Source organism: Gobio gobio (genome assembly GCF_949357685.1).
Source record: "Gobio gobio genome assembly, chromosome: 3".
NCBI lineage: Eukaryota > Metazoa > Chordata > Actinopteri > Cypriniformes > Gobionidae > Gobio > Gobio gobio.
In genome coordinates, this window is record NC_137099.1 from 65,361,676 (window position 1) to 65,389,211 (window position 27,536).

At 36.1% G+C, this 27,536-nt stretch overlaps 1 protein-coding gene across 2 annotated transcripts in view; it reads right to left on the reverse strand.

Moving 5' to 3' along the window:
* Nucleotides 1-3,328: 3,328 nt before the first annotated feature.
* Nucleotides 3,329-27,536, reverse strand: part of LOC307124389 (caspase b-like) — a 59,887-nt gene continuing 35,679 nt past the window's right edge. Inside the window, exons 1-8 of one of the 2 annotated variants that reach the window (XM_079813552.1) lie at nucleotides 18,039-18,117; nucleotides 12,850-13,123; nucleotides 12,296-12,444; nucleotides 11,947-12,120; nucleotides 11,587-11,839; nucleotides 11,394-11,477; nucleotides 5,531-5,640; nucleotides 3,329-5,399 (exon numbers count right to left, since the gene is read on the reverse strand). In XM_079813552.1, the coding sequence (XP_079669678.1) occupies nucleotides 5,271-5,399; nucleotides 5,531-5,640; nucleotides 11,394-11,477; nucleotides 11,587-11,839; nucleotides 11,947-12,120; nucleotides 12,296-12,444; nucleotides 12,850-13,114 (1,164 nt within the window). In that variant the 5' untranslated portion in view covers nucleotides 13,115-13,123; nucleotides 18,039-18,117 and the 3' untranslated portion in view covers nucleotides 3,329-5,270. Of the gene's footprint in view, nucleotides 5,400-5,530; nucleotides 5,641-11,393; nucleotides 11,478-11,586; nucleotides 11,840-11,946; nucleotides 12,121-12,295; nucleotides 12,445-12,849; nucleotides 13,124-18,038; nucleotides 18,118-27,536 lie in introns of those variants that run through there. The other variant, XM_079813553.1, reaches the window with a different exon arrangement.

The window sequence follows — 27,536 nt, forward strand, 5'->3', positions numbered from 1 at the left end:
ATTTCTGTGTCTTTTATTTAAATCAGAATTATGAATGCTTAGGAAACACTTCTCCACATCTAAAAATATGTACAGCATTTTATATCAAGCAAGAAAAGTCTACAATAGAAAAACAATTCACAATTTTATATGCAGGGGTTTTAAACCCTTTTCTGGCATACATTTACAATCTTGAACATCTTTGCAGTTTTAAGCTCTGCAGGATGGCAGACCTCCAAAAGCAGGATTAATTACTTCTGAATTACAAAATGTAATTAAAGCTGCAAGCAGCATTTATTGGGGTTCAAACAGTTTAAGGCTTTTAAGCACATATGCATAAAAAGATATTATGCTTTATTTAGCAAGCATGTAACCACTTCGAAAACCAAAAGTAACTTATAAATGATCATATAAGAGATTCAAAGGGTACAGCCAACAGAACGGGGGGGAAGGAGGAATGGGAGGTCAATTGCAAATTACGAATTTAAGTAATGAAAATTAATAGGAAAAAGAAAATAATGTTTTATGTTGCTTTAAAATAAGTGAACGTAAATATGATCAATAAGTTTGCTAATGGTTCTTAGCAAAGTGTTGGAAACAATAGTTTGTGAGCAAATGTAAGTCTTTAGTAATTTTCAGCAAGCACATTGAGAAGTGAACTCAACAGGAACAGCATTAACACAGATGACATGTGATTGCTTAGCACAGATTGAGGGAAATAAATTAGAAGCAGTATTGTTATATTTTATTTCACAATTTCTTTTCATACTCTACATTAGTTTGAAAGTTATCTGTTTAATAGGGGATTATATTGGAAGTTTTTCAGTTGTGAAAGAGTTGCAATGTGGTGTACCTCAAGGAAGTTTTTCTATTTTCTATTTAACCAATAAACTTGTTTTAAAGTGTGCACGGACAGTCATGTATGCAGATGAAACAATATTATATTTAACTGCAGCATAAATTAAGCAGTCGTCTACTGCTTTGGATGAGGAATTACAATTGGTCAAAGTAGGTACAGAATAATAAGTTGGTTGTAAACTTGACAAAAACCAAAAACATTTCGGTGATCCGTAAATCAGAGTATGTCTCTGTCACTCACCAAAGCCAAATATACTATTAGAATAGCTACTTCCGATTATTAATTAAAGATAATTAAAGATTGTCTCTCTGCTTTGTTTTATAAGAAATAATATTCCTAATGTCCTGTAATGTCAACTTGTATTTAGTAGTAAGTCATAATTTCAACACCATGCATGCGTCAAAGGGATGTTTTTTTACTTCTTGTTTCGAAAACTACTGTAAAACAACATACTGTAACATATAGAGGAAAGGAAATATGAAATGATTTACTATTGCATATTATTTATTTGAAGTAAAATTAAAAATAAAATACGTTGTAGAAAATCTTTAAAGGAATGTTGATTTTGATATTTGGAATGAATTTTGGGTTTGTATGTTTTATTGACTTTTTATTGTTGTGGATTAATGTATTTTTTTTACTTGTTGGGACCTCAGGAAGAGTAACCACTGCCTAGGTATTGGCTAATGGGGATCCAAAGAAATAAATAAACTTAGCTCATAGATGAAAAAAGATCATTTACAGCCAATTTATTAAGGAATACTTTTTTAATGAACATTTTTTAATGTTTTTTGGCAGTTTTAGCACCACATCTTGCACAATCTCCACCACTTTTTAACCCCAAGTGGATTTACACAAACTGAGAAAGTCAAAAAGCGTTAGGTTGTGCCCCGCTCTCCCATATTATGGAATTCCACCACTGTTCCTTCCTTGGAGCACTTTTGATAGAGACTGACCACTGCAGACCGGGAACACCCCACAAGAGCTGCAGTTTTGGAGATGCTCTGACCCAGTCGTCTTGCCGTCACATTTTGGCCCTTGTCAAACTCGCTCAAATCCTTACGCTTGCCCATTTTTCCTGCTTCTAACACATCAACTTTGAGGACAAAATGTTCATTTGCAGCCCAATATATCCCACCCACTAACAGGAGCCGTGATGAAGAGATCATCAGTGTTATTCACCTCACCTGTCAGTGGTCATAATGTTATGCCTGATTGGTGTATGAATATAATACATGAGGTGTTAGTTGTAATTAGTAGTAGTGTTTTTGTATTGTTTGATGTTTTTCCAAATATAATTGTATCTAATGCACATATTGCTTGTTTTCCCTATTGAAAATCTATGTAGAAATCCTTGGAGTTTTAGTACCCTTATGGCACAGTGTTGCCCTGAGGCAACAAACCAAAATCTGGTTCAGGGGTGGGGGGGCGACACTTTTTATGATGGATATATTATTACCCCCAAGCTCCCAAAAAATGGGGTGAAATATTTTTTTCACCAAAAAATAAAAAGTCATGCCATAGAGGGTTAAAAAATAAATGTATAAATTATAGCCTAATATTTTAACATAAATATGAATTAAAAAAATACATTGTTTAATGGCTACAACAAGTATAGTAGGTTACAGATAAATGTAATGTCTGAGCGGGATTTGAGCGAGCTGTTTTACCGGTGAGGGTTCAGGAGCTCTGGCATAGAGCGGATTATTGAGCTGAGCGTCACACCGGTCCGCTTCGGGCCGGCCTCAGACACAACGTGCACGGGCTCGGGTAGGGAAGGGCTTGATTTTTTTGAGCCCAATCTAAGCTCTAATGTGTTTGTCAAATAGGAAATATGAATGTGAAGTGAATATGTGGTCTCGTTTCAAATGCATTGATCAATAAGCTTGTGTCGACTGTAGCCTATATATGTTCAGCTTCCGTTCTGAGTGTTCTGACCGCTATGGACAATATAAGCGCTTCCATTTCAGAGTCCCTGTCTGTCTGACCCTTCCAAACTACCCATGACAGAAACTTCTGTAAGGAACTGTAAATCAGCGATCCCGAATCATCTGTAAGCATTCGAGACAATTGCTTAAACAGCTATTGTGTATAAAACGAGTTGAGATTATCCTCCGACATTTTATCGAAGATCAGAAGGAAATGTGGTCACAAAAAATAAAATAAAAAAAGAATCTCCTTATTTGTGTTTTTGAGGTTAATCGTGGTTCATGCAAAGTTTGCAACGAGTTGCTTTAACTCTAATCCACTTCGTTTTTAAAAAATCACACGTGCCAAATCATGAAAACATACACATTTTTAAGCAACATTTTTTACAAAATTTTTTTAAATTAATAATTATATATATATATATATATATATATATATATATATATATATATATATATATATATATATATATATATATATATATATATATATATATATATATATATATATATATATATATATAGGCCTATATGAAGTAATTTTTAGGTCACCCAATTGAGTAGTCTCAAAATGATTTTAATATGGCTGTCTAACAACAGTGGTGTGCACAAGAAAAACAAAACATTGCCATACTGCAAGTGACATGTAAACGTGCTCTTAATAAAACTAAAGGGGTACTTATCTTAGTAATTAAACAACTTTACAGTTCAGATAATAAGTTGACAAAAACAAGTTTTATAAAAAAATATAAAAACTTCACATTTCAGCATTTAAGAATTTTTTTAAGAAAAGGGAAGAATCTAAATTATTAGTGATTATATGGGTTAATTAAAAATATTCTAGATATATTATTATTTTACATTTTTAAAAAGCACATTAGCTTCTCATCGATCCACCAGTTAACAACTGTGTGCAAGCTAAAAATATGGGTTAATATGCATTAGTCTGACCAAACCAACTGATGCGCTGGAAATTTCACTCTTTGACAGTAGATGGCGCTTATGGAACAGCAGAAATATATTGCTTTCCCTGGTAACCTCTGTAAACTAAAGGAGCTGCGCTGATAAACACTTCTTTATTAAGCGTTATTTGTTGGAACTTTGATAAACCAATTTTTATGTAGCTCAACACTGAGCCAAGTATCACTTAATTTGCACTTCCCGGCACTAAGCTAGTTAAAAAGCTCCACGTTATGTGCTCATTATGCAGAGCTTGATCACGATACAGCCGCTCGCAGCATTTTTCACGTTTTTCCCGCTTCCTCCCCAATCAGTAACGCTGTTTTGTTCTGGCTTTGGGAGCGCATAAAGGCCAATTTTTGTAATAGCACCATGTTACTCTAACAAAATGTATTTAATGCTTAGCACGTTCAAGGACCTACACAGTAAAATCCCCAGTGTTAAATTAACACTGCTCAGAGCACATATTGCGGCAGATGGATGGATAAGAATTATACGAATTAGGATGGATGGATGAATATATAGATCAATGGGTCAACATTTTCCAATTGTCATTTATGCCAAAAATCATTAGGATATTAAGATCACGTTCCATGAAGATATTTTGTAAATTTCCTACAGTAAATATATCAAAATTTTATTATTAGTAGTATCAATGGAAAGCTTATTTATTCAGATTTCAGATTATGTCTTAATCCCTTATGACTGGTTTTTGGTTTTGGTCCAGGTTCACATATGTCAAAAGATAAAAGGTAGATAGATAGATAGATAGATAGATAGATAGATAGATAGATAGATAGATAGATAGATAGATAGATAGATAGATAGATAGATAGATAGATAGATAGATAGATAGATAGATAGATAGATAGATAGATAGATAGATAGATAGATAGATAGATAGATAGATAGATAGATAGAAAGAAACAGGCAAGGTAACAAATTAGAAAAGCTTTATTGATTCATTTGCACTTTTATCAAAGTTATCTAAAAAAGATTAGCAAATATTCTTATAGCAAGCAATCTGATGAAGAAGTGCACATCGACACTGTTTTGGATGGAGACGACTCCTTAAATGGTTAATATAGTAATATGACAATAGCAAAGTATATGAGTAAATGTGATTAAATGAGAGTAAAATGAATGTGTATAAATGATAACTACTTGTATATATTTGGCATGTGTTTTTGCATAAACGGCCTCTTTAACTTGATTTAAGGCAAGACGCTACCAGTGACCAGTTTTGTCTGGTCAATCTTGAGATTTTGGTCTATTTTGCTTTTTATTACACTTTATCTATTTCTTTTGTAGATTTCAGTTACGATAAAAAATCTCTAAATCATTTCTCATAATAGGTTTTGAAAACTATAGAGCATGGCTGACAAAATGTAAAATGTGTACCTTGAATGCAATGTAAGTCGCTTTGGATAAAAGTGTCTGCCAAATGCATAAATGTAAATGTAAAATGTAAGATAATGCCTCATTTGCATTCCTACTATTAGCCAGTGGCGTCTTGCCTTAAACAGATTTCAAACCGCACATCTTCAGAGTCCAGGGAACAGGTAGAGTTTGTTGGGAAGGGATGTCCTGTCAATACACGGCATTAGTTTGGCTAGTCCACCATCAACCCGTAAATTTTTGAATCGTGGGTCTTTCTCCATGCATGAGGTGACCTATAAAAGAAAGATCATATTTCAGTGTGACAAGTAGCAAACTCCTGTATTCATTTTAGCTGAGCAGTGAACTGGGGAAGAACTTTGGGCTGAAATAAATCAAACCAATTTGAATGATATTAAACATTTACCTTCCTGAACAACTCCATAATGTCATCAATATGAGCCCGTTTACAGAACACCTCCAGGATGTACATGATAAAAAAACTTCCATTGTCAGGATCCCTGTACGCACTGACACCTGTGGAGCAAAGATAAAGATCTTCAAGCAGAGATCATGATGCAGGGCTGAAGTTATCATGGTTTTGAACCAACAAGCCACTAACTCCCAAACAAACAGATCTACCCTCTTCAATTATTACTAAACAGACTGACAGAAAGCCAGAAACAAAGATGATCAGGTGATGTAGTTTTCAGCATCATAAAGTAGAATAATGCACTAATCTCATCCCTGAACAAAACTGTGTATTTGTTATTAAAGGTCCCATGGCATGGCATTTTTCTATTATTTTATAGTGTTTCCTGAGGTGTACTTATATTGTTAGTATGATTTTTACATCATAAAATGTCATAATTTAGAAATAAAAGGCATTTTTTCTATACTGCTGTTTGCCCTGTGGCTGAATGCCCTGCTTCAAGAGGCGTGTCTGCTGTGAGACTTCAGTAAAAACGCCCACTGTTGTGATTGGCTGACATCTTTGCATTTTAAATGAGCGGAGGGGGCGTGGTTTAACGAGGCACGAGCAGGCACGAGTCTGCCAGAGAGACGGATGGACCTGTGTTCACTTCTCATCAGTTCTCTCAGCATGTCTCAGTTCAGGGTGAACTGTTGTAGTTACTAGCATATACTTTAGGTTATTAGTTTATTTCTAGTCGGAGGGACTGTCACTCATGTCAGAAAGTAAGTAACTTTAGTAAATTATGGATCAGCGCTGACTCGAGACGCGAACCGTTTAGAACGATTCAGTCCGATTTGGTGAACTGGTTCGGTTCACTAAAAAGAACCGATTCAAAAGAATGATTCGTTCGCGAACCGGACATCACGGAGACGGAGCGATTGCTAACAAAGTTATTATAGTAACTACTGAGTTATGAGAGCGCTGTCTGTCAGCACAAGTTTATTGTGTTTGTATCTGAGAGTTCTGAATAAACACGAGTCCCAGTCACGCCGAGTATTCATCATTATTACCAACTTTGTGACACATGCAATGTACCATTACAGCGAGATGAACGAGTTAGTAAGTGTTGAGTATAGCATTATTTCTAGATATGTTCCAATCAAATGATAAGCGTCAGTGACGCGCATTGGGTAACTTACACAGATCAAACAAAGACACAACAGCAGTAATCGAATGTAATCCAGTTTATTGTGGGGAAAGCTGGCTAGCCTAGCCCATATATGCTCACGCTTACCCCCCTTCTGCTTAATCTCACGCCGCGTTTGGCTCCTCCGCTGTGGGCCAGATGCAGTACTGGGGGTCGGGGATGTTGAAGGCCGAGCTTCGGCGTGTGTGAGGTTTATCTCTAAAGATGTGGCTCTGCCGATGTTGAGCAGAAACGACTGTATGCACATTTTAGAACAGATAGACGCGACGAGGACGTACAAAAACACTGACTCACAAGATAGAAAACACCGTTCTGTCGGGAGAGAGAGAAGCCGCAGTGTGTGCACGAATAATAAATAATTAGCTACACATAAGAAATCAATGATCACAGATCAGAAGGAACTGAAAAAAGACTTCTGTTTTCATTTGTACATCCAAACACTGAGAAACTGCCAGCGTTCACTCGTTCACAAGGAATGATCTCTCGAGCGTTTGCATGGGCGTACCAGATTCTCTGGGCGGAGGAAAGGGAGGAAACCGTTCCTGCTTGGACGTCAAACCAGGAGACTTCAGGATTGGCTCGTCTGGCCTGTCATTTTCTCAAAGGCAGAGAAAGACAGCCAGAACTCGTGTTTACACCGATCAACATTTCTATCCACTTGGGGACAATATTCAGGCTAGGGGAACTCATATTAATGTTGAAATACCTCATAAAATGAAAATTTCATGCCATGGGACCTTTAATAAATTATATTCACCAACAATACTTTCTTGTCACAGATCAGATTTTTACTGTACATAAAGCAAGAGTGATTTTATATTGTTTAAATGTTGATTCGATAAAATAAGTGATATAATTTAAGTTGAACAAATATTGACTTTATGTCCATCTTGATCTATTTCTTATGTTAAACTTATGTTAGTTTTTATAGGACAAGGTCGTCAAAGAAAATACTACTAATTATTCCATCAACAAGAACAGCCCTTGGTAAAAAAGCGTTCTCATCATATGCACCAAATGTCTGGAATGAACTCCAAAACACCTTAAATCTAGTGTCACTTCCATCTATCAATACTTTTAAAAACCTTTTAAAGTCAACTCTGACTGAACTGTGCAGTTGTTTTTAACTACACTGTAAAAAATGATTTTATGGCTAAGTAAATGAAACAGGAAAAATCATGCATATTTTGCTTATAATAATCTTGTAAATGTGAAAATGATAGAATATTAAGTAAAATCTAAACATGTACTCTATTTTTACTTGTAAATATTACTCATCCAACAGACAAGTAAATATCACTTGTGACTCTCTGGCATATTTACACGAATTAATAAAGTGCTTGAAGCTATTTTAAAAAAAATCAAGTAAAATTTACGTCTTCCTGAAGCAAGGAATCTGCGCATGCGCGGAAAGAAAACTGCTCGGGTTATGTATATAACCCTTGTTCCCTGAGAAGGGGAACGAGCACTGCATCGGGACGACGCTTTGGGGATGCTCCCTTACACAGTAAAATCCCCAGAGTTAAATTAACACTGCTCAGAGAACATATGGTCCCACTCTACAGAGTGTTAAAGTAACACTGAATCAGTGTTAAAGTTAATGAGATAATTAAGAGATTAATTAAGTGATAATTGACCATTAGTGGTGAACACCTGATGATAATGAGTAGAATCACTGAAGGAAAGAGAAAAAGAAAAACACAAGAACTACGACTGACTATTAAAAAGACATTCAATCTCTGAAGATCTCAGCAGAGGAGGATTAAACAACTCCACAAACAGCATTACCAGCTTCACACATTACTAACCAGACAGACTTTATTTCTATCAGACGACTACAGAAGCTCTTATTGAGGTTTAGATGTTGATGTTTTATTGAAAATTAAAGTTGTTTGAAGTTACCATTATTGTGATTAGTGTTTGCTTTAATTGGGCTCTTGACCCTTGACTTGCTAACATAAGTTTTTCTCTGGCTGCTGTAACTGTTCGTTACTGTGAAAATGGCAAGAAAATCTTGACGCTTGTTGTTTATGATACAGTTGTTATCATCATATAATGGCCTTATTTGCTGATCCCCTGAAAGTCATTGATTATAGGAGCCTTGTGATTCTAGGGCAGAAGATCCAGCAATGTTATCATCAGAGAAACTAAACAATTATCAAAAACATTTTACATAAGATTTGTACTGCGGTTTACTAACACATCACACAATAAGCAATTCTAACTCCTGCGAGTTTTACTCACACATAGACATCAAGAATCAGCCTATGAATCTTAACAATGGTGACATGCCACAATGCATTCTGGGTGCATCACGCAAAACTCATCTATGGCTCCCAGAATGCATTGTGGCATGAAGCATGTCACCATTGTTGAGACTCATAGGCAGATTCTTGATGTCTGTGTGTGAGTTCATCTCGCAGGAGTTAGAAGTGATTAGTGTACAATCGGTTGCAAAACTTATTCAGCTTTTCTGATTAAAACAGTGTTGGATCTTCTCTAAAATCACAATAAAAAAAGTTAATAGGATATTGCTCATACTCAGTCGTAAAATCAATGAATTAAATCATTATACAATGATCATATTCTCAACATCGAGCAGCCGACAGCATCTGATTGTGTTTACTCTTGCTTTTCTTGCCATAACAAACTCAGTTACAGCAGCCAGAGAAACACTAACGTTAAAACGTCATCAAACTGCCCAACTAAAGAAAACACTGATCACCATGATGGTCACATTAAAAACTAACAATTTTCACAACAGAATCAAACAAAAAATCTGTTAATTCTCAATAAGAGACGTCTGACAGAAATAAAGTCAGTCTGGTTAGTAATGTGTGAAGCTGGTAATGCTGTTTGTGGAGTTGTTTAATCCTCCTCTGCTGAGATCTTCAGAGATTTAATGTCTTTTTTATAGTCAGTCGTAGTTCTTGTGTTTTTCTTTTTCTCTTTCCTTCAGTGATTCTACTCATTATCATCAGGTGTTCATCACTAATGGCCAATCATCACTTAATTAATCTCTCAATTATCTCATTAACTTTAACACTGATTCAGTGTTACTTTAACACTCTGTAGAGTGGGACCAAATGTTCTCTGAGCAGTGTTAATTTAACTCTGGGGATTTTACTGTGTAGCATCAGCGAATCTGAAACCAGAATGCCAACTAGGCCAATCCGATTGGCGTGCGTGATGACGTCATCGTGACGGCATACCCGGAAGTATAAAAGGGGGGCTGGAACGTAATGGCGGTAGTAATTGCTCTGAAGCATGCGCTCCAGGCGTGCCAAGGTGTGGCGTCGGGATGCATTGCTCGTTCCCCTTCTCAGGGAACAAGGGTTATATACATAACCCGAGCAGTTCCCTTTCGAGGGAACTCGCACTGCATCGGGACGACGCTTTGGGGAACGACTACCCACTAGGCCACACCGAAGGGTAGCGCCTGCCCTAGTGTGAAGCCGGAAACCGGGCACAGCTAGGACTGGAGCACCCTAGCACCAGGCGTCGTAGGGAGATCCAGGCTATAAAACCTGATAAAAGTGTGTGGGGTAGCCCACCCGGCCGCCTCGCAGATATCCTGCAAGGGGACCCCAGAAAGAAGGGCCACCGAAGAGGCCATGCCTCTGGTGGAATGAGCCCTCACGGCCACAGGTGAAGGCAAACTGCGCACCTGGATTTAAAATAATTACCAGCACTGCATAATACAAGTAAAATGTATTAAAAAAATTAGTGATTTAATATAAAATAATTACCAGCACTGCATAAAACAAGTAAAGTGCATTTAAAAGAGCAAATTGTTTTACTTAATTATCTTAATTACATCAAATTTGTAAGTAAAAATTACTCAATACAATTCAACAGGCCAAGTTATATGTACTTATTCACTTTTTTAATTTTACTCAGCTTAGTTGAGTAAATTTACTTAATTTCCTTACGTGTGAAATTTACTTGATAAAAATTTGTGCAAAAACTTGCAAAATAAAAATTGAGTAAATTCTACTTATTGTTTTTTTCAGTGTAGGTATCTTTTACAATTGTATGTTTGTATCTGCTAACGTCAAGTATAATGATTTGTTTGTGTTCTAGTATGTATAGTGTATGTATAGAGATTTGTGGTGTATTATGTAATTTATGTTTTGTCTTTTATGTATTGAAACTTTTGGCCGTCAGTCTTGGCCAGGACTCCCTGGGAGAAGAGTTACTGTAACTCAATGGGACTTTTCCTGGTTAAATAAAGGTTAAAAAATATATATATATCAACCTTGATTTAGTCTGCTATCAGGATCAACATGAACAAACTATGGCAAGCTGTTTTGACTTTTATTCATCCACAGGATATGAATTCTTGATATCAACAATTTAATCTGAATGGCAGCCTATGGTGACATTTCACTAGTGAGCATTTTTAACTAGTAAAAAATTGTATTGTTGATATCAAGAATTCCTATCCTGTGAATGAATAAAAGTCAAAACGGCTTGCCATTACAGATTTTTTCATGAGCTTTCGTCAGTTCACCATGCCAGTTTTTTCTTCAAAGTGTGAATCCACATTAAAGTGACATTGTTAAAAAAGGACAACAGTTGCTTTATTTTTACCAGCTCTTTGAATATAAAGAAAATGAACAGAAGTGTCGATCTCACTTCAGCAATCAGTGTTTTCTGAGCACTTACCAGGGAGGCAGGACTTAAAACTGACAAAGTCCTTCTCTACGTGCACAGCGGCATCTGATTGTATTTCCACACCTCCTGTGTGTTCTGGACAGAGAAATGGTTTATGATATGGATGGCAATGTTACAATAAAAAGATAAATATGGAGTGTATCAATATGATAAGAGGACTTGAGTTTCATCAGTCATGTCGTACCTCCTCTGCAGGCTTGAATCAGGATAACCTTTGGTTTATCAATCAGAGCAGGACAATTCTCTGAGTTCAGATGGGAGAAGATGTCGTCAACAAAGAAGAAATCCTCTGGGTTCTTCTTGCCATGATAGTTGACACCTAAAATGGCATCTTTATTATTGATTGTGTCCCCGTGAGACATCAGAACCACGAAGGTGCTGTCCGCGTCCCGATGTTCAGAACGTGCAGAGAAGTTCTTGACTGCAGCATCTATTTCCTGTCAATACAATTTTTTTTTTAAGAAAAGCATAGTATATAATGCACTGTAAAATATTTGTTCACATCTCTATATCCACACTAGAAGTCCACTAGCTCTATACGCACTTTTCCAGAGAGATTTCTGTGTTTCTCAACTCTATAACCCAAAGCCTTCAGCAGCCACTCCATGTTCTTCTCGTCTTCCTCTGCTCCGGCCCTGTCTTTTAAGTGCACAAACTTTATGTTGGTGACTAGCAGAGCTAGACGTTTCCTATGAGACTTGTCCTTTGGTATATAAATCTATGAACAAACAACAGAATTATGCAGAATTAGAGCACAAGCTGTTGGAGTCATCTGAACTGAAACTAAATTGATTATAAAAGGATGAATGAGTTCAACTTTGCAGGACGCCGGCCCTCCAAAAGCAGCTCTGGCAGTCTCTGAATGTACATTATATTTAAACCGAGATACTTACATTATTTATGTTTTCTTTGAGAATCCTGTTCTTAGACTCTTGGCTGCATGAAATAATCCCGTGTGGTCTGTTCCAGTCAGACTGGATGAGCGGCAGCTCCTCCACAGACAATAGAGCATTTGGTCCGTCCACCCGCTCAGGCTGTTGAACTGAAGCCAGGAAAACACACATCGAAATATATCAACAGCCCGTAGAGCAAAGATCATTCAAATCACACAGTGTATGTCCAGCTTAACAGATAAGGGGTCAACTAGTATATTTAATGTCCAAAAAATATTTTTTACAACTGTATTGCTAACACTTATGTCATAAACACCATGTGAAACTTAATTGGTTTGATATAATCCTTCTATATTTGTGACAATGTCTTGTAATTGATAATGCTTGAATCACACACACTTAAACATTCAGCATCAAAACACAACAATGGCAAAAATTACATTTTATTTATTGTAAGTTCTTTAGTTACTAAACTCTTGTGTCAGTGAACTTGTCATGCTATTCCTATTTCACTTTACTTGGTTCTTTTAAGGCAATCGGTTTGCATGCTTTACCTTCCTGAAGTTTCCGCTGAAGTTTATTCGCGAGATCATTTTTCTTCATTTTGAGCAGCGCTTTTACTGCAATATTCCCAGCATTATCACAGTACTGCTCAGACATACGATCCACAACGTCACGACGATTAGCTCTCTCAAGCCTTGCTCGAGGAATAGGCTCGATGCCTTCTATAGGATTCCAGAGTTCCCAGATGAAGTCATTGAGCTCTTCAACCACAAGATCCTCAAGTGCCTCAACCATCGCTCTTTTAGTGGCGGACATTTTGTGTCACTAGGAGAAAAAACACTAACGTTAAAAGGACAAATCACTGTACACTAATTGTGCTCTTAAAGCAGTTCATGCAATTGCTTTCGAAATGTATAACATTCAATAAAAAGTTAATATTGCTCAGCTAAATACCCTGAAAAACCTGATTAGATGAAAAAGACATGACTAAAACTTCAGAAGTGCACTAATAAAGGAGTTGACGAAGTGAACGCACGCCCTTTAGTGTTCAGTTGCTGCAATTGGCCTCAATGTGAATCTCTCTCTCATGCATGTCATAAGAATCGTGTTTATTGATTTTTTTGTTACAATAAAACCTTTCTTTTACCTGATTTTAACTAGATGACCTTAACAGCAAAAACTGTGCCGATACTGCACAGAGGAACAGCGAGCGGAAGTACCAAAATGGACAAAAATAACCAATAGTCTGTCGCACAACATCAGCAGAAGAAAATAAAAGCTTGATGGACAACATCTGAAGCCAGACATTTTGTCTAAGAGTGGGTGAGGAAGGAGACGTGCTCTTGAATGTCTTCAGTAAAGGAGAAGACTTCATAAAGGAAGACAATAGTGTTCTTGCTGTGGCGACTGAACTTTGGTCATGCTTGTGTTAAGTTCATCCATTAGCCAGGGATCATTTCAGTTTTTTTTCACAGATGTCATTGCCTGAGAATTTTGTTTTTAAAATAATTTTTTATGTATACATACACTTTATATAATATACTTTTTTGTATAATACACAACATTTAGCAGCAATATCCACAAAAAAGTTAATAATTTAACTGTTAATAATTAGCAATAGCTTATCAATGCGCTGTGGTAAAGAATGAGATATCACTTCTCAAGTTCTCGTGATAAAACAAAGTTCATGTCATTTGCAGGTATATAGGCATCATTTAAATGACTTTGCACAATATGTGACTGGCTTTGTAGTAAAATTAAGACATTGTAGAAAATAATATGCAAAAAATGTAATGAGACTTTTCATGACAAACTAAAATTGTAAAAATAATTCGCAAAAATGTAAATAAAACCAGAATCAGAAAGAATCAAAGGGAACTTTATTGCCATGTTTGCACGATCCCAGGCGAGGAATAGGGTCTTATCTACACTAAATATTTTTTATTTATTTTATTTAATGTCCGATAATTTGTCTAGATAAGATGCTATTCCTGGTCTGGGATCAGAGCCTCTGAAGCCCTTCCTCTGAAACTGCATTGATTTGGACCTTCAACCGTTGGTTCCCATTGAAATCCATTATGTGGAGAAAAATCCTGGAATGTTTTCCTCTAAAAACTTAATTTCTTTTCCACTGAAGGAAGAAAGATAATTTGTTTTGAGGTTTCACCAAGACAGCAACTTCTCCTTGGGCTTTAAAAATGACTGAATGATCAAATTTAGCACTCTTATGGACATATGGTACTATTTTGTAATATTTTGTTATTATCATTTAAATGACTTTTTTGTTACGAAAAGGGACATTGATTTCATACATGTCCACTTCCCTGATAGCACACGTACATCTCAGAGACGTCTATTTGATGTGCGTGTTTACATCTGGAAAACGTATTTTTTAGAGTGTTTGCTCATCTGCAATACGTCTACACTGTAAAAAGTGATTCTGAGTTTTAGTCAGGTGGACAAGTAAAATCATGTCCTGTCAACTTGCAGTGTCTCACTACACAATAGGATGAGTTATAACAACCTCAACTTGAAGGTAAATGGAAAACTTAAAATAACGTGTTCATATAACAACAAAATATAGGTTCTTTCAATTTTCTGCCTCATGTGCATGTGCCAGAAATTGTACGTCATGATGACGTACTATTTGAACGCATTTGAACCAGACGCGCCATGCCATTTTCTGCACGAGAAGACAAGATCACGACACGAGTTGCTGATGCGAGAAAAAAAGAGGAAGGAGATCTTATTTGACGACTACAGATGGATTTTTATAGTGCGTCATATTTGACGTTTGATTGGGAATTGAAGATAGTTTTATTTGAAGTTGTTAACAATTTGTGTCTATTGGAAACATAAGTTCTTATTAAGAATGAACAGGTTCAGATGCAGAATTTTTTATTGAAAATGTTTGGTCACCATTTTGGTGATGAGTGTTTCCTTTTGTTGGGCAGTTTGACTCCTGGCGTTTTATGTGAGTTTGTGGTTTTTGTAACAGTGTTTAACAAAGCACTTAATTTGTTACAAAAAAAAGCTGAGACCAATGATCAGGTGATGGATAACAGCATAAAGTGGAGTAGTTTACTACTTTATTCCTGATTGAAAGTGATTATTTATGAAAAATATATTATATTTACCAACAAAAGTTTTATGCAGCAGATCAGTCATTCTAAATTTAAATTCTGATATTTAAATACGCAACGTATACAGGATTTTTTTTATTTTTTTTTTTAGACAAAAACACAGACATCAAGAATCAGCATATGAATCTCAACAATGGTGACATGCTTCATGCCACAATGCATGCTGGGAGCCATAATTTTAATACTTTGTTGGCTCCCAGCATGCATTGTGGCATGAAGCATGTCACCATTGTTGAGATTCATATGCTGATTCTTGATGTCTGTGTGTTTTATTCCTGTAATGTATTTTAGGTTCAGAATGTCTGATCTGCTGCAACAAAGTTTTGCTGGTAAAATTATATTGTAAAATATTGGTCAGAAATAAGACTATTGATTTATTAGAGTTTATGAGGCTGAAAACTTAATCATCTTGGTTGGTTTCTTTCTTAGCAACAAATTATGTGTTTTGCTAAACACTGTTACAAAGGCCACACACTTACTTAAAGAGGCTAACTGCCCAGCCAAAGGAAACACTCATCACCAAAATGGTAATGATTTTCAATAAAAAAATTAAACTTCTGTTTCCAATGGACAACATTTCTTGAATTGGCTCAACTACAAAAGATTTGTTACAGAATAGTTGCATATCTCCAGAAAACAAATAATGTCAAGTTGACTCTACTAAAAAATGTAAATGCTTATTAATTGATACAGTACGTTGTCCCAATTTACTGCAAGTTATTTCAACAAAAACATATAAGTTGAGTTAACTTAACTACTAATGTTGGCTAAACTTAACTGAGTCAATGCAACAAGATGACTTGACCAAGTCAAGTTGTGTCAACAAATCCTTTTTTACAGTGTATTGGACGTTTCCTGTCAGATGTCAAATAGACGTTAAAACAATGTCTTTAAGATGTTTATGATTTCGAATGTATGAAAAACCGACATCTTAAAGACATCTATCAGATGTTTGTAAACAGCAGATGCTTTCCAGATTAAGTGATCTTTAACAGACATCTTGCAGACGTACGTGTGAGAGAGAGAGGTTCTATATGGCACCAAAAATGGTTCTTGGCTCGTAATCATAGGGGAACCTTTTTAAGTGCTATATAGCACCAATTTTGGTGCTTCACTGGTTCTTCAGCGGTTCTTCACCGGCTCTTTGACTAAGGTGCTATATAGCACCGCTACCATATACAGTAAGATATGGTGCTATATAGCACCAAAAGTGGTTCCTCTATGATTATGACGAAGAACCATTTTTGGCGCCATATAGAACCTTTTTTTTTTTTAAGAGTGTAGAGACACCGGGACGTAAAGCATGTTTTGTGGGGCATTTGAGACAAGTGAATAGGGAAAGAAATAACATATCAATGTTCATATAAAAAATTAGATATATTATTATGAAAATTGTGCCAACTACTCCCATTATTACACTTTTTTTTCATTACATGTTGTTCCCAGAACACATTAATATAATTAGGTTTATATACATTGCATTAAATGGGAAAACTGGGCAGTCGATCTGTAGTAACATTGATGAACAAACACTGTTTACCACTGATTTATTTTGAATAAATTAAATTAAGTTGTGTAAAAAAAAGTATTTTTTATTATTATTTACCTTCAAGGTGGAAAAGCACTATCATATAAAACACAACAATTAAAACGTAAATAATTGTACATATAGCTGGAGAAAATCACATCTACTGACAGATGTGCTTCAGTAAGACCTTGTTTATCAAGTTGGCTGAATTCAGTTATCACCAGTAATCTTAAATCATGCATTTCATTTCAACAAAACCAGTTATGATGTTACCACATGAAGTACACTTTCAAAGTTGAACTGACTAAACTTTTTTTTTTTTCAGAGTAGGCTAGCATGTGTTAATTGTAATATTTTCTTATATTACTTGAAAATATAATGATAATAGGAATAGGAATTACATTTTTTTTTTTTTTTGCGAAGAAAAAAAGTTTTACAATTTCATTTCAACATGAGAAGTGGGCCGGCTCGTTACATTATTTTCCTCCGTATTACTTTATACAAACCCATTCGAATATCGCACAATTTAATTTAGATTTAGCCTATTTTATTTCTTTATTTACATGACATTTGTTTTAGCATTCATCCAATCATTGGCCACACCTGCGAGAACTTCAGAGTCTTTGTCCTATTGATTTGCTCTGAAACGAAAAAATGCTTTAACGTGTGTGAACCTGCAGGCTTATGGCACAACATATGGCAACACTCAGTCTTTGATTATTAAAGATAACGAAAGTGTAAAATATCGAGACCAGAGAATGCGAATGGCATATATGATTTACAGACTAATCGTTGCAGACTTGCAATACACTTCCAATAAACTGCAGGACCTTTTTAAGGCGGTCAGAACAAACAATGTAATCTGATTCTCAACCCTTTCACTCTTCGCCCTATAACAGGAAACGGTGCGTTCTCTTCGTCATCAGTTTTTACGCGGGAACGCAAATGCATCGCAAAAAATGTTTCCTAATATCTAACAATAATAATAATAATAATAATAATAATAATAATCTAATATCAGATATTGGAAGAATCGGTTAAAGTGTATTATAGGATGCTCATTACTCACGTCTCTGGTTGAACAGAAGTGTGTGTAGAGTCTGCGCTTACTTTACTTCTTCTGAGGGTTTCGCTTTCTCTTTGTTCCTGTCCGTCCTACGGGCGCGCGACCCTTGAGCGCGCGACCCTTCCAAACTACCCATGACAGAAACTTCTGTAAGGAACTGTAAATCAGCGATCGCGAATCATCTGTAAGCATTCGAGACAATTGCTTAAACAGCTATAGCCTAGTGTATAAAACGAGCTGAGATTATCCTCCGACATTTTATCGAAGATCAGAAGGAAATGTGGTCATATGAAAAAAAAAAAAAAAAAAAAAGAATCTCCTTATTTGTGTTTTTGAGGTTAATCGTGGTTCATGCAAAGTTTGCAATGAGTTGCTTTAACTCTAATCCACTTCGTTTTTAAAGAAATCACACGTGCCAAATCATGAAAACATACATTTTTATATAAATTTTTAAGCTACATTTTTTACACAATAAAAAATAAATAAATAAATTATATATATATATATATATATATATATATATATATATATATATATATATATATATATATATATATATATATATATATATATATATATATATATATATATATATATATATATATATATATATATATATATAATCCCCAGCGTTAAATTAACACTCCTCAGTGTACATATGTGTCCACACTACAGGGTGTTAAAGTAACACTTAAGAAGTGTTAAAGTTAATAAGATAATTATGAGATTAATTAAGTTATGATTGACCATTAGTGATGAGAAACACAAGAACTACAACTGACTTCAGCCACAACTTTAGATGAAATCAACTGAAGATAAAAGAAGACATTAAATCTCTGAAGATCTCAGCAGAGGAGGATTAAACAACTCCACAAACAGCATTACCAGCTTCACACATTACTAACCAGACTGACTTTATTTCTGTCAGACGACTACAATGTAGGTCAATGTACACAATCTAGTGTAGAGACCTCACACACAGGAAGTGATGTCTCTGATGTCTCTACACTAGATCGAGTACATTGACCTTCCTTTCCGGAAGTGCTGCGCTTTCAGGGCTGTTGGACATGGTGTTGTATTTGAGGTAAAACATGATACAAATACTGTTCGGTTTATCACACAAACCGATCGTTTCGTGTCTTAAGAAATTAATGTCGTCACGAGCCGCGGGGTTTAATTTGAAGTTGTCTGTCCATGTTTTTTTTACTCTAATAGAATTAGACCCCATTGACAAGCATTATATGAGTGACAAACAGCAACGGTTGAGTTAAAAATCTTCATTTGTGTTCTACTGAAGAAACGAAGACACCTACATCTTGGATGCCTTAGGGGTAAGCAGAAAAACATCACAGATAAATGTCAAATTTTCATTTTTGGGTGAACTATCCCTTTAACTCTTATCCACTTCTTGCTGAAAACATTTTCTACATTGTTCTACATTTTCTACAAAAACCTACATTTTTATATACATTTGTAAGATACATTTTTACACTGTTTTTGAAATATATATATATAATTAGCCATATTATAAAATGTGAACAAAAAGGTGTGTTGGATTTACATGATTTATTCATGTACATACACTCTAAAAAGAGATGTGTTAAAAAACAACACACTGAGTGTGTTGATGCTATTTTGACACATGTTGTGTAGATATAACACACAATGTGTGTTAAATGTTACTCTGGATGAACAGCAGTGGGTGTTTTGGCAGCCAATCACATCATGCCTCTTTTTCAATGTCTTTTTCAAATGCTTTCTCCGCTTTTCACTTGTTATCACTGACCAGACTGACTTTATTTCTGTCAGACAGAAGCTCTTATTGAGATGAACAGGATTTGTGTTGATGTTTCAGTGAATGTTTCATCTGAAGTCACCAGAATCGTGATTAGTGGCTCCTTTATTTGAGCTCTTGACCCTTGACTCTTTCACATCAGTTTTTCTCTGTTTGCCGTGACTGTATGTTTATTAAACACATTTGAAGCAGCAGAAATTACCATGAGAAAACTATAATCGGATGATAATGTCATCATCGCTTACATTTGCTGAGCTCAACAAGTGTTTGATATGTGAAACTTTACTGTAAAAAATATTTTCAGTTATTAATAATTTTTAATGTTATTGTTGTCATCATCTGCACATTTGATTTTAGAAACACAGTGCACATAGAATGTTCTAGTCTATGGTGACACACAGGCCCACACACATATCGAGAATCAGCTCATGAATCTCAATAATGGTGACAAACCAAAAGCTTCAGCCCGCAAGGCATTCTGGGAGTCACCATCGTACAAAACTCATCCATGACTCCCAGCATGCACTGCAGGATGAAGCGTTTGTCACCATTGTTGCGATTCATGAGCTGATTCTTGATGTGTGTGTTTGACGAGTATCTGCTGCAGCTATAAACTTTCTGAAAACATTTAATTTTTTAAGAATTCATTCTGCACTGCTGGACATCATGAAGTAGTTTCACAAAACTTTTATAGCTAACAGCACACAAATAAAGTAAATGTGTACCATCCATTAACACACATACTGGATCCGATCTTGAGATAATAACTTGATCAAGAAACTTCTGATCGTGTTTTCATGCCATAACAAACATATTTGAATAAAATGCAGTTACAGCAGAAAGAGAAGAATTAAAAGACAAGTAAAGGGTCAAGAGCTCAAATAAAGGAGCCACTGATCACGATTCTGGTGACTTCAGATGAAACATTCAATGAACCATCAACATCTAAACCTCTGTTCATCTCAATAAGAGCTGGTGTGTGTAGATTCATGATGTCTAAAACATCCAGGTAATACAATAAACAGTCAAACACACTTTATTAAACGTCAATGGACTAAACACAAGTTAACAATACGTGTCAGTGTTCATCCAAACACGAAGTAACTCTGGCAAATACACACATACAGTCACATGTAACACACATCTGACACACGTTGTGTAACTATAACACATTATTGTGTAAAAGGTTTCAACACACTTCTGTGTAAGAGGAATAACACATTAGTTGAGTTACAGGTGACACAGAGATGTGTTAAAGAAAACGACACAGGTTGTGTGTTAAATTTTATGCAACGTGTTGTCCCTGAGCACACACACTACATGTGTTAAAATCTACACAAAATGTGTTGTCCCTGAGCACACACACTACATGTGTTAAAACTAACACAACATGTGTCAATTTTTAACACATCTGGTTGTGTTGTTCTCAACACATCATGTTATAAAGCACCGACACACACCATCATTGTGCATTGTATGCAGTGTTTATGTTCTCAAACAAACAGGCCTGAGTAAATAAAAGTTATTTATATAGAATGTTTTATCAGTTGCTACATTTTAATTTAATTCAAAGCTCAAACTCTGTCAACTGTTATCTCTTCATGATCTTTTCTCAAAAGCAGCATCGATGTGGTGTTGAAGTGTGAATAATTGAGTTTATAGAGTCATAGAGTTTGAAACATTGTACTTTGTGTGCACATGCGTTCTGTACTCGACTATTGATTAAATGCTTAATAACTTAGTTTCACTTTATTTTTAAAATTACATCTGAGTATGTGATTACCTGACACAATTTGTGTGTTAAAATGACTTGCACATTTATTGTGTTAAATTTGACACAACATGTGTTGTCCCTGAGCACACTCACTACATGTGTTAAAACTAACACAACATGTGTCATTTTTAACACATCTCTTTTTAGAGTGTAGGTTCCACATGAATCAATTAAGTTAAACTAACATAATTTGTTTTTAACATTATAGAATAAAGTAATTTTTAAGTAACCCAATTGAGTAGTCTCACAATGATTTTAATGTGGCTCTCTAACAACAGTGTGCGCAGGGGGACTTGAGACCCTCTTTAATCAAATCACAAAACACTTTTTGTTGTCACTTTTTTATATTTTTGTATATTTTTGATTTTTGTTGTCACAAATTAAAACATCTTTGGAAGATATCACTAAACATGTATTTAACCACAGAAAAAGTAAATTTCTTACCTGCGTACATTTTTCATCTCTTTTTTTTGTGTTTATTTAAAATAAGACATATCTGATATTATTGTAATCTTATAGGCTATCTGTTATTTAGCAGTTGAGATGTTCTTTAATGCTGATCTAACAACAACATGAACCGCGGTTAATCCCAGTTGAGCAGGCGGGGTGTGTTGTCACAATGAGCCTCTATTAGAACTATGACATTTCTATACTTTTATGAATTTTATTGAGAAACCATGAGAAAAATTGTAATAATGAGTCAGAGTCAATGTTCAGAAATTATGAATTATTATTATGTTTTTAACTATGCTGAATAGGCTAACTGTGTTTTGAGGTGTGTTGTCAAACAAAAAAAAGTTTATTTTTAATTATTATGCTATTATTTTTATTTGAAAAAGTTAATAATTGTATTTTATCAAGAAAACATTTTAATATTAGTTCTCATTCAGTCGGGGACGGTTCATCCTGAAATCACTCTCTACAAAGCAGTGGAACGTCTCTTCAGTCGGTGTTGGTGTGACGGCACAGCAGCGGTCATGTGGTATTTATATCATCTCTCTTTTTTGTTCGTAAGAGCAAACACAAAGGCCTTTGTCAAACAGCTGGTTCGATGCGCTAGGTGGAGAGCGCTGAAAAGCCGTTCTTACGGCTGTTAAGAGAGGGCCTTCGTGAGAGAGAGAGCGCGCGCACGTCAGGCTGCACTACTACATATGTCTACACAGCAAAAACTCCAGTGTTAAATTAACTCTCCTGGGAGTATATGTGAGACCACACTCAAGAGTGTTAAAGTGTTAAAATACGCTGTTAAAGTAACACTGAAGCAGTGTTAAAGTTATTGAAATTATTAAGTGATTAATTGAGTGATGATTGGCCATTAGTGACGAACACCTGATGATAACAAGCAGAATCGCCAAAGGAGAAAAATCTAAAATTTCAGTCACCATTATGATGAACAGTGTTTGCTTTACTTTTGATTGCTTGGTGTTGGCTATGTTTTGATATCATCATTACTTCACCTGAATCACTAAACATAACCAACACCCCCTGATCAACTTTTACTCTTTGCTTGTCTGGCTGTTAAAGCAACTAAAACTAAATCTAATGTGTCATATGTCAAGAGTCAAGATCCAAACTAAATCAAACACTGATTGCCATAATGGTGACTTAAGAATTGTGGTGTTCTCCTTTGGCGATTCTGCTTGTTATCATCAGGTGTTCGTCACTAATGGCCAATCATCACTCAATTAATCACTTAATTATCTCATTAAATTTAACACTGCTTCAGTGTTACTTTAACACTCTTATTTTAACACTTTAACACTCTTGAGTGTGGTCTCACATATACAGACACAAAATAACAGGCCAGTAGCAGGAAGAAGAAGAAAAAAAAACATACAAGATAATAAATCGTTGCTCCACCATTCCTGCTGATCAAGTACTATTTATTTTGATTTGAGGTAAACTGTATTAATGCAGACGATGACAGGTTTCAGAATATCAAACTGAAAAGCAAAACCTTTTTTTCATAATCACTCCTATTTGCCCAGAAACTCTACACACTCCAAATATACAACATAAAAATAAGCATCCAATCAAACTGGTCACAGCATAACATGCTAAACGAGTAATTGTAAATATCATAATCATTCATCATCCTCTACCATTAATTATTAGTGCTTCATTTCAACACCAAATTGGGAGAATTATTATAACAAATAAAAACAATAAGCTCCAGCAATAAAATCACCCATTATACCCAACTAGCAAAAATCTGAATTTGATCCAACGGTCAAGTATAACATCTCATCAGGCGTCACTTTAGGCTCCCTTGACTTTATTTGTATGGCTATATTACAGTAGATGTGATTGTCCTTTATCCCCGCTGAGTTTGCATAAATGAGGCCTCCATAATAACTGGTTTAGAGTAGAGCTGACAATGAAATTATTTGCAGAGAGAAGATAACAAATTAAAAGGCATTGTATTATTGCGGCAGATGTTTGATTACACCATGTTTATGTTTTAAAGCCTGTGTTTAGAGATGAAGATGAAATGATGACCCTCATAGAGCTTCCAGACACCGTACAGTAGCAGAGCTGTGGTCCAAAGAAAGACCGTCCCAAACTCTTCCTTATCGTCGAATAGCACCCGCTTGAAGGAGAGAGAAAAGAGAGGATGTTTGTTTGTTATGAGACCTTCAAAATATCACAAATAGTACATAAAGCAATGGGTATAATAAATAATTCCAGAACAACATCATTTTTCATTATATTAAACACAAGCTTGAAAACAGTGATCCGACTTGTCAACTGATCTCACAGTTTAATGTACACTCTAAAAAATCTTGGGTTATTTTTATATTATAAGTGTTTGCTGGGGGAGTTTTTGTGTTACCCAGATCCTGGGTCAGACGTAACAACCCAGTGTTTGGGTAGTTTTTGTGTTACCCAGATCCTGGGTCAGACGTAACAACCCAGTGTTTGGGTAGATTTTGTGTTACCCAGATTCTGGGTCAGACGTAACAACCCAGTGTTTGGGTAGTTTTTGTGTTACCCAGATCCTGGGTCAGACATAACAACCCAGTGTTTGGGTAGTTTTTGTGTTACTCAGATCCTGGGTCAGACATAACAACCCAGTGTTTGGTTAGTTTTTGTGTAACCCAGATCCTGGGTCAGACGTAACAACCCAGTGTTTGGTTAGTTTTTGTGTAACCCAGATCCTGGGTCAGACGTAACAACCCAGTGTTTGGGTAGATTTTGTGTTACCCAGATCCTGGGTCAGATGTAACAACCCAGTATTTGGGTAGTTTTTGTGTTACTCAGATCCTGGGTCAGACGTAACAACCCAGTGTTTGGGTAGTTTTGGTGTTACTCAGATCCTGGGTCAGACGTAACAACCCAGTGTTTGGGTAGTTTTTGTGTTACTCAGATCCTGGGTCAGACGTAACAACCCAGTGTTTGGGTAGTTTTTGTGTTACTCAGATCCTGGGTCAGACATAACAACCCAGTGTTTGGTTAGTTTTTGTGTAACCCAGATCCTGGGTCAGACGTAACAACCCAGTGTTTGGTCAGTTTTTGTGTAACCCAGATCCTGGGTCAGACGTAACAACCCAGTGTTTGGTTAGTTTTTGTGTAACCCAGATCATGGGTCAGACGTAACAACCCAGTGTTTGGGTAGATTTTGTGTTACCCAGATCCTGGGTCAGATGTAACAACCCAGTATTTGGGTAGTTTTTGTGTTACTCAGATCCTGGGTCAGACGTAACAACCCAGTGTTTGGGTAGTTTTGGTGTTACTCAGATCCTGGGTCAGACGTGACAACCCAGTGTTTGGGTAGTTTTTGTGTTACCCAGATCCTGGGTCAGACGTAACAACCCAGTGTTTGGGTAGTTTTTGTGTTACTCAGATCCTGGGTCAGACGTAACAACCCAGTGTTTGGGTAGTTTTTGTGTTACTCAGATCCTGGGTCAGACGTAACAACCCAGTGTTTGGGTAGTTTTTGTGTTACTCAGAACCTGGGTCAGACGTAACAACCCAGTGTTTGGGTAGTTTTTGTGTTACTCAGAACCTGGGTCAGACGTAACAACCCAGTGTTTGGGTAGTTTTTGTGTTACTCAGATCCTGGGTCAGACGTAACAACCCAGTGTTTGGGTAGTTTTTGTGTTACTCAGATCCTGGGTCAGACGTAACAACCCAGTGTTTGGGAAGTTTTTGTGTTACTCAGAACCTGGGTCAGACGTACCCACTGAGCCAAGTTATGTCCAAAAGACGTCTTTTCAACGTCTTTGCCACTAGAGGCGTACGTTGAAAAGACGTCCACTGAGGAGCCAGAATGAAAGTTTTTATGACGTCTGTTTTTGACGTGTTCTGCACGTCCGATATAGACGTTCATGGAACCTCAAGGTTAAAAACTAGTAATGTGCTCATTGTGGACATATTTCCCATTTGTAATTGCAAAGCAACTCACAGACAGTGTGTGTTTGTCCAGAAATCATGAAAATAAAAGAAACTTAGCTCACACCTTTAGACACTTTAGACAACTTAGCATCTGTAATTCACACATCTTTGGATTGTGAGAGAATCGTGGGATTCAATCCAGGATCTTCTTGCTGTGAGGAGACAGTGTTTCCCACTGAGACACTGGTGCTGCCCTTAATCACAGACATAAGACACACTTTGACTATTTCTGTCAGACGTCTACAGAAGCTCTTACTGAGAATTAACAGAGGTTTAGATGTTGATGTTTGTTTCATTTGAAGTCACCATTGTGGTGGGAAGCGTTTGCTTTAGTTGGGCTCTTGGTCCCTGTACTTGAGTTAGCTTTTCTTTGTCTGCTGTAACTGTGTGTGTGAAACACAATAGTTGTGGCTGAGAAAGCAAAGACAAAGCGACATCAGGTGTTGTCAGCGCCTTGTTGATGACTAAACTTTTGGAAAGTGATCATTTGATGTTTTTTTTTTTTTTAAGTTTTGTGTGCTTGTTTGGCAAACTAACTTGTGAATGTAACGTACTGGCACCAATAGCATGAAAATGATCACTTGTCCTGAGGATGATAAAACGGTATGTGCACACAATGTTTTGAGCAAATAGTTCATATGGTCACACACAGACATCAAGATTTTGCATATGATTCACAAAAACGGTGACAATCAAGCATGAGTTTTGTACTATGAAGCTACCCATCATGCATTGCAGCAAGAAGCTTTTTTGTTTTGATTGTCACCGTTGTTGTGAAGCATAGGCAAAATCTTGATGTCTGTGTGTGACTATGTGAAATATTTGCTCAAAACATTGTGTGCACATACTGTTTTATCATCCTTCAAGACAAGTAATCATTTTGATGCTATTGGTGCCAGTACTGTTTTCGCAAGCTTATAGTGGAAATAATAAAATATTAAAAAGAAACAACACACACAAAACTCACAGGCACAACATCAGATACTTGCTATCAGATGATTTAGTCAACAACTTTCTCAGCCACAACTATTGTGTTTCTCACACACAGTTACAGCAGCCAAAGGAAAGCTAACTTAAGTACAGGGACCAAAAGCCCAACTAAAGCAAACGCTTCCCACCACAATGGTGACTTCAAATGAAACAAACATCAACATCTAAAGCTCTGTTAATTCTCAGTAAGAGCTTCTTTAGACGTCTGACAGAAATAGTCAAAGTGTGTCTTATGTCTGTGATTAAGGGCAGCACCAGTGTCTCAGTGGGAAACACTGTCTCCTCACAGCAAGAAGATCCTGGATTGAATCCCACGATTCTCTCACGATCCAAAGATGTGTGAATTACAGATGCTAAGTTGTCTAAAGTGTCTAAAGGTGTGAGCTAAGTTTCTTTTTTTTTCATGATTTCTGGACAAACACACACTGTCTGTGAGTTGCTTTGCAATTACAAATGGAAAATATGTCCACAATGAGCACATTACTAGTTTTTAACCTTGAGGTTCCATGAGCGTCTATATCGGACGTGCAGAACACGTCAAAAACAG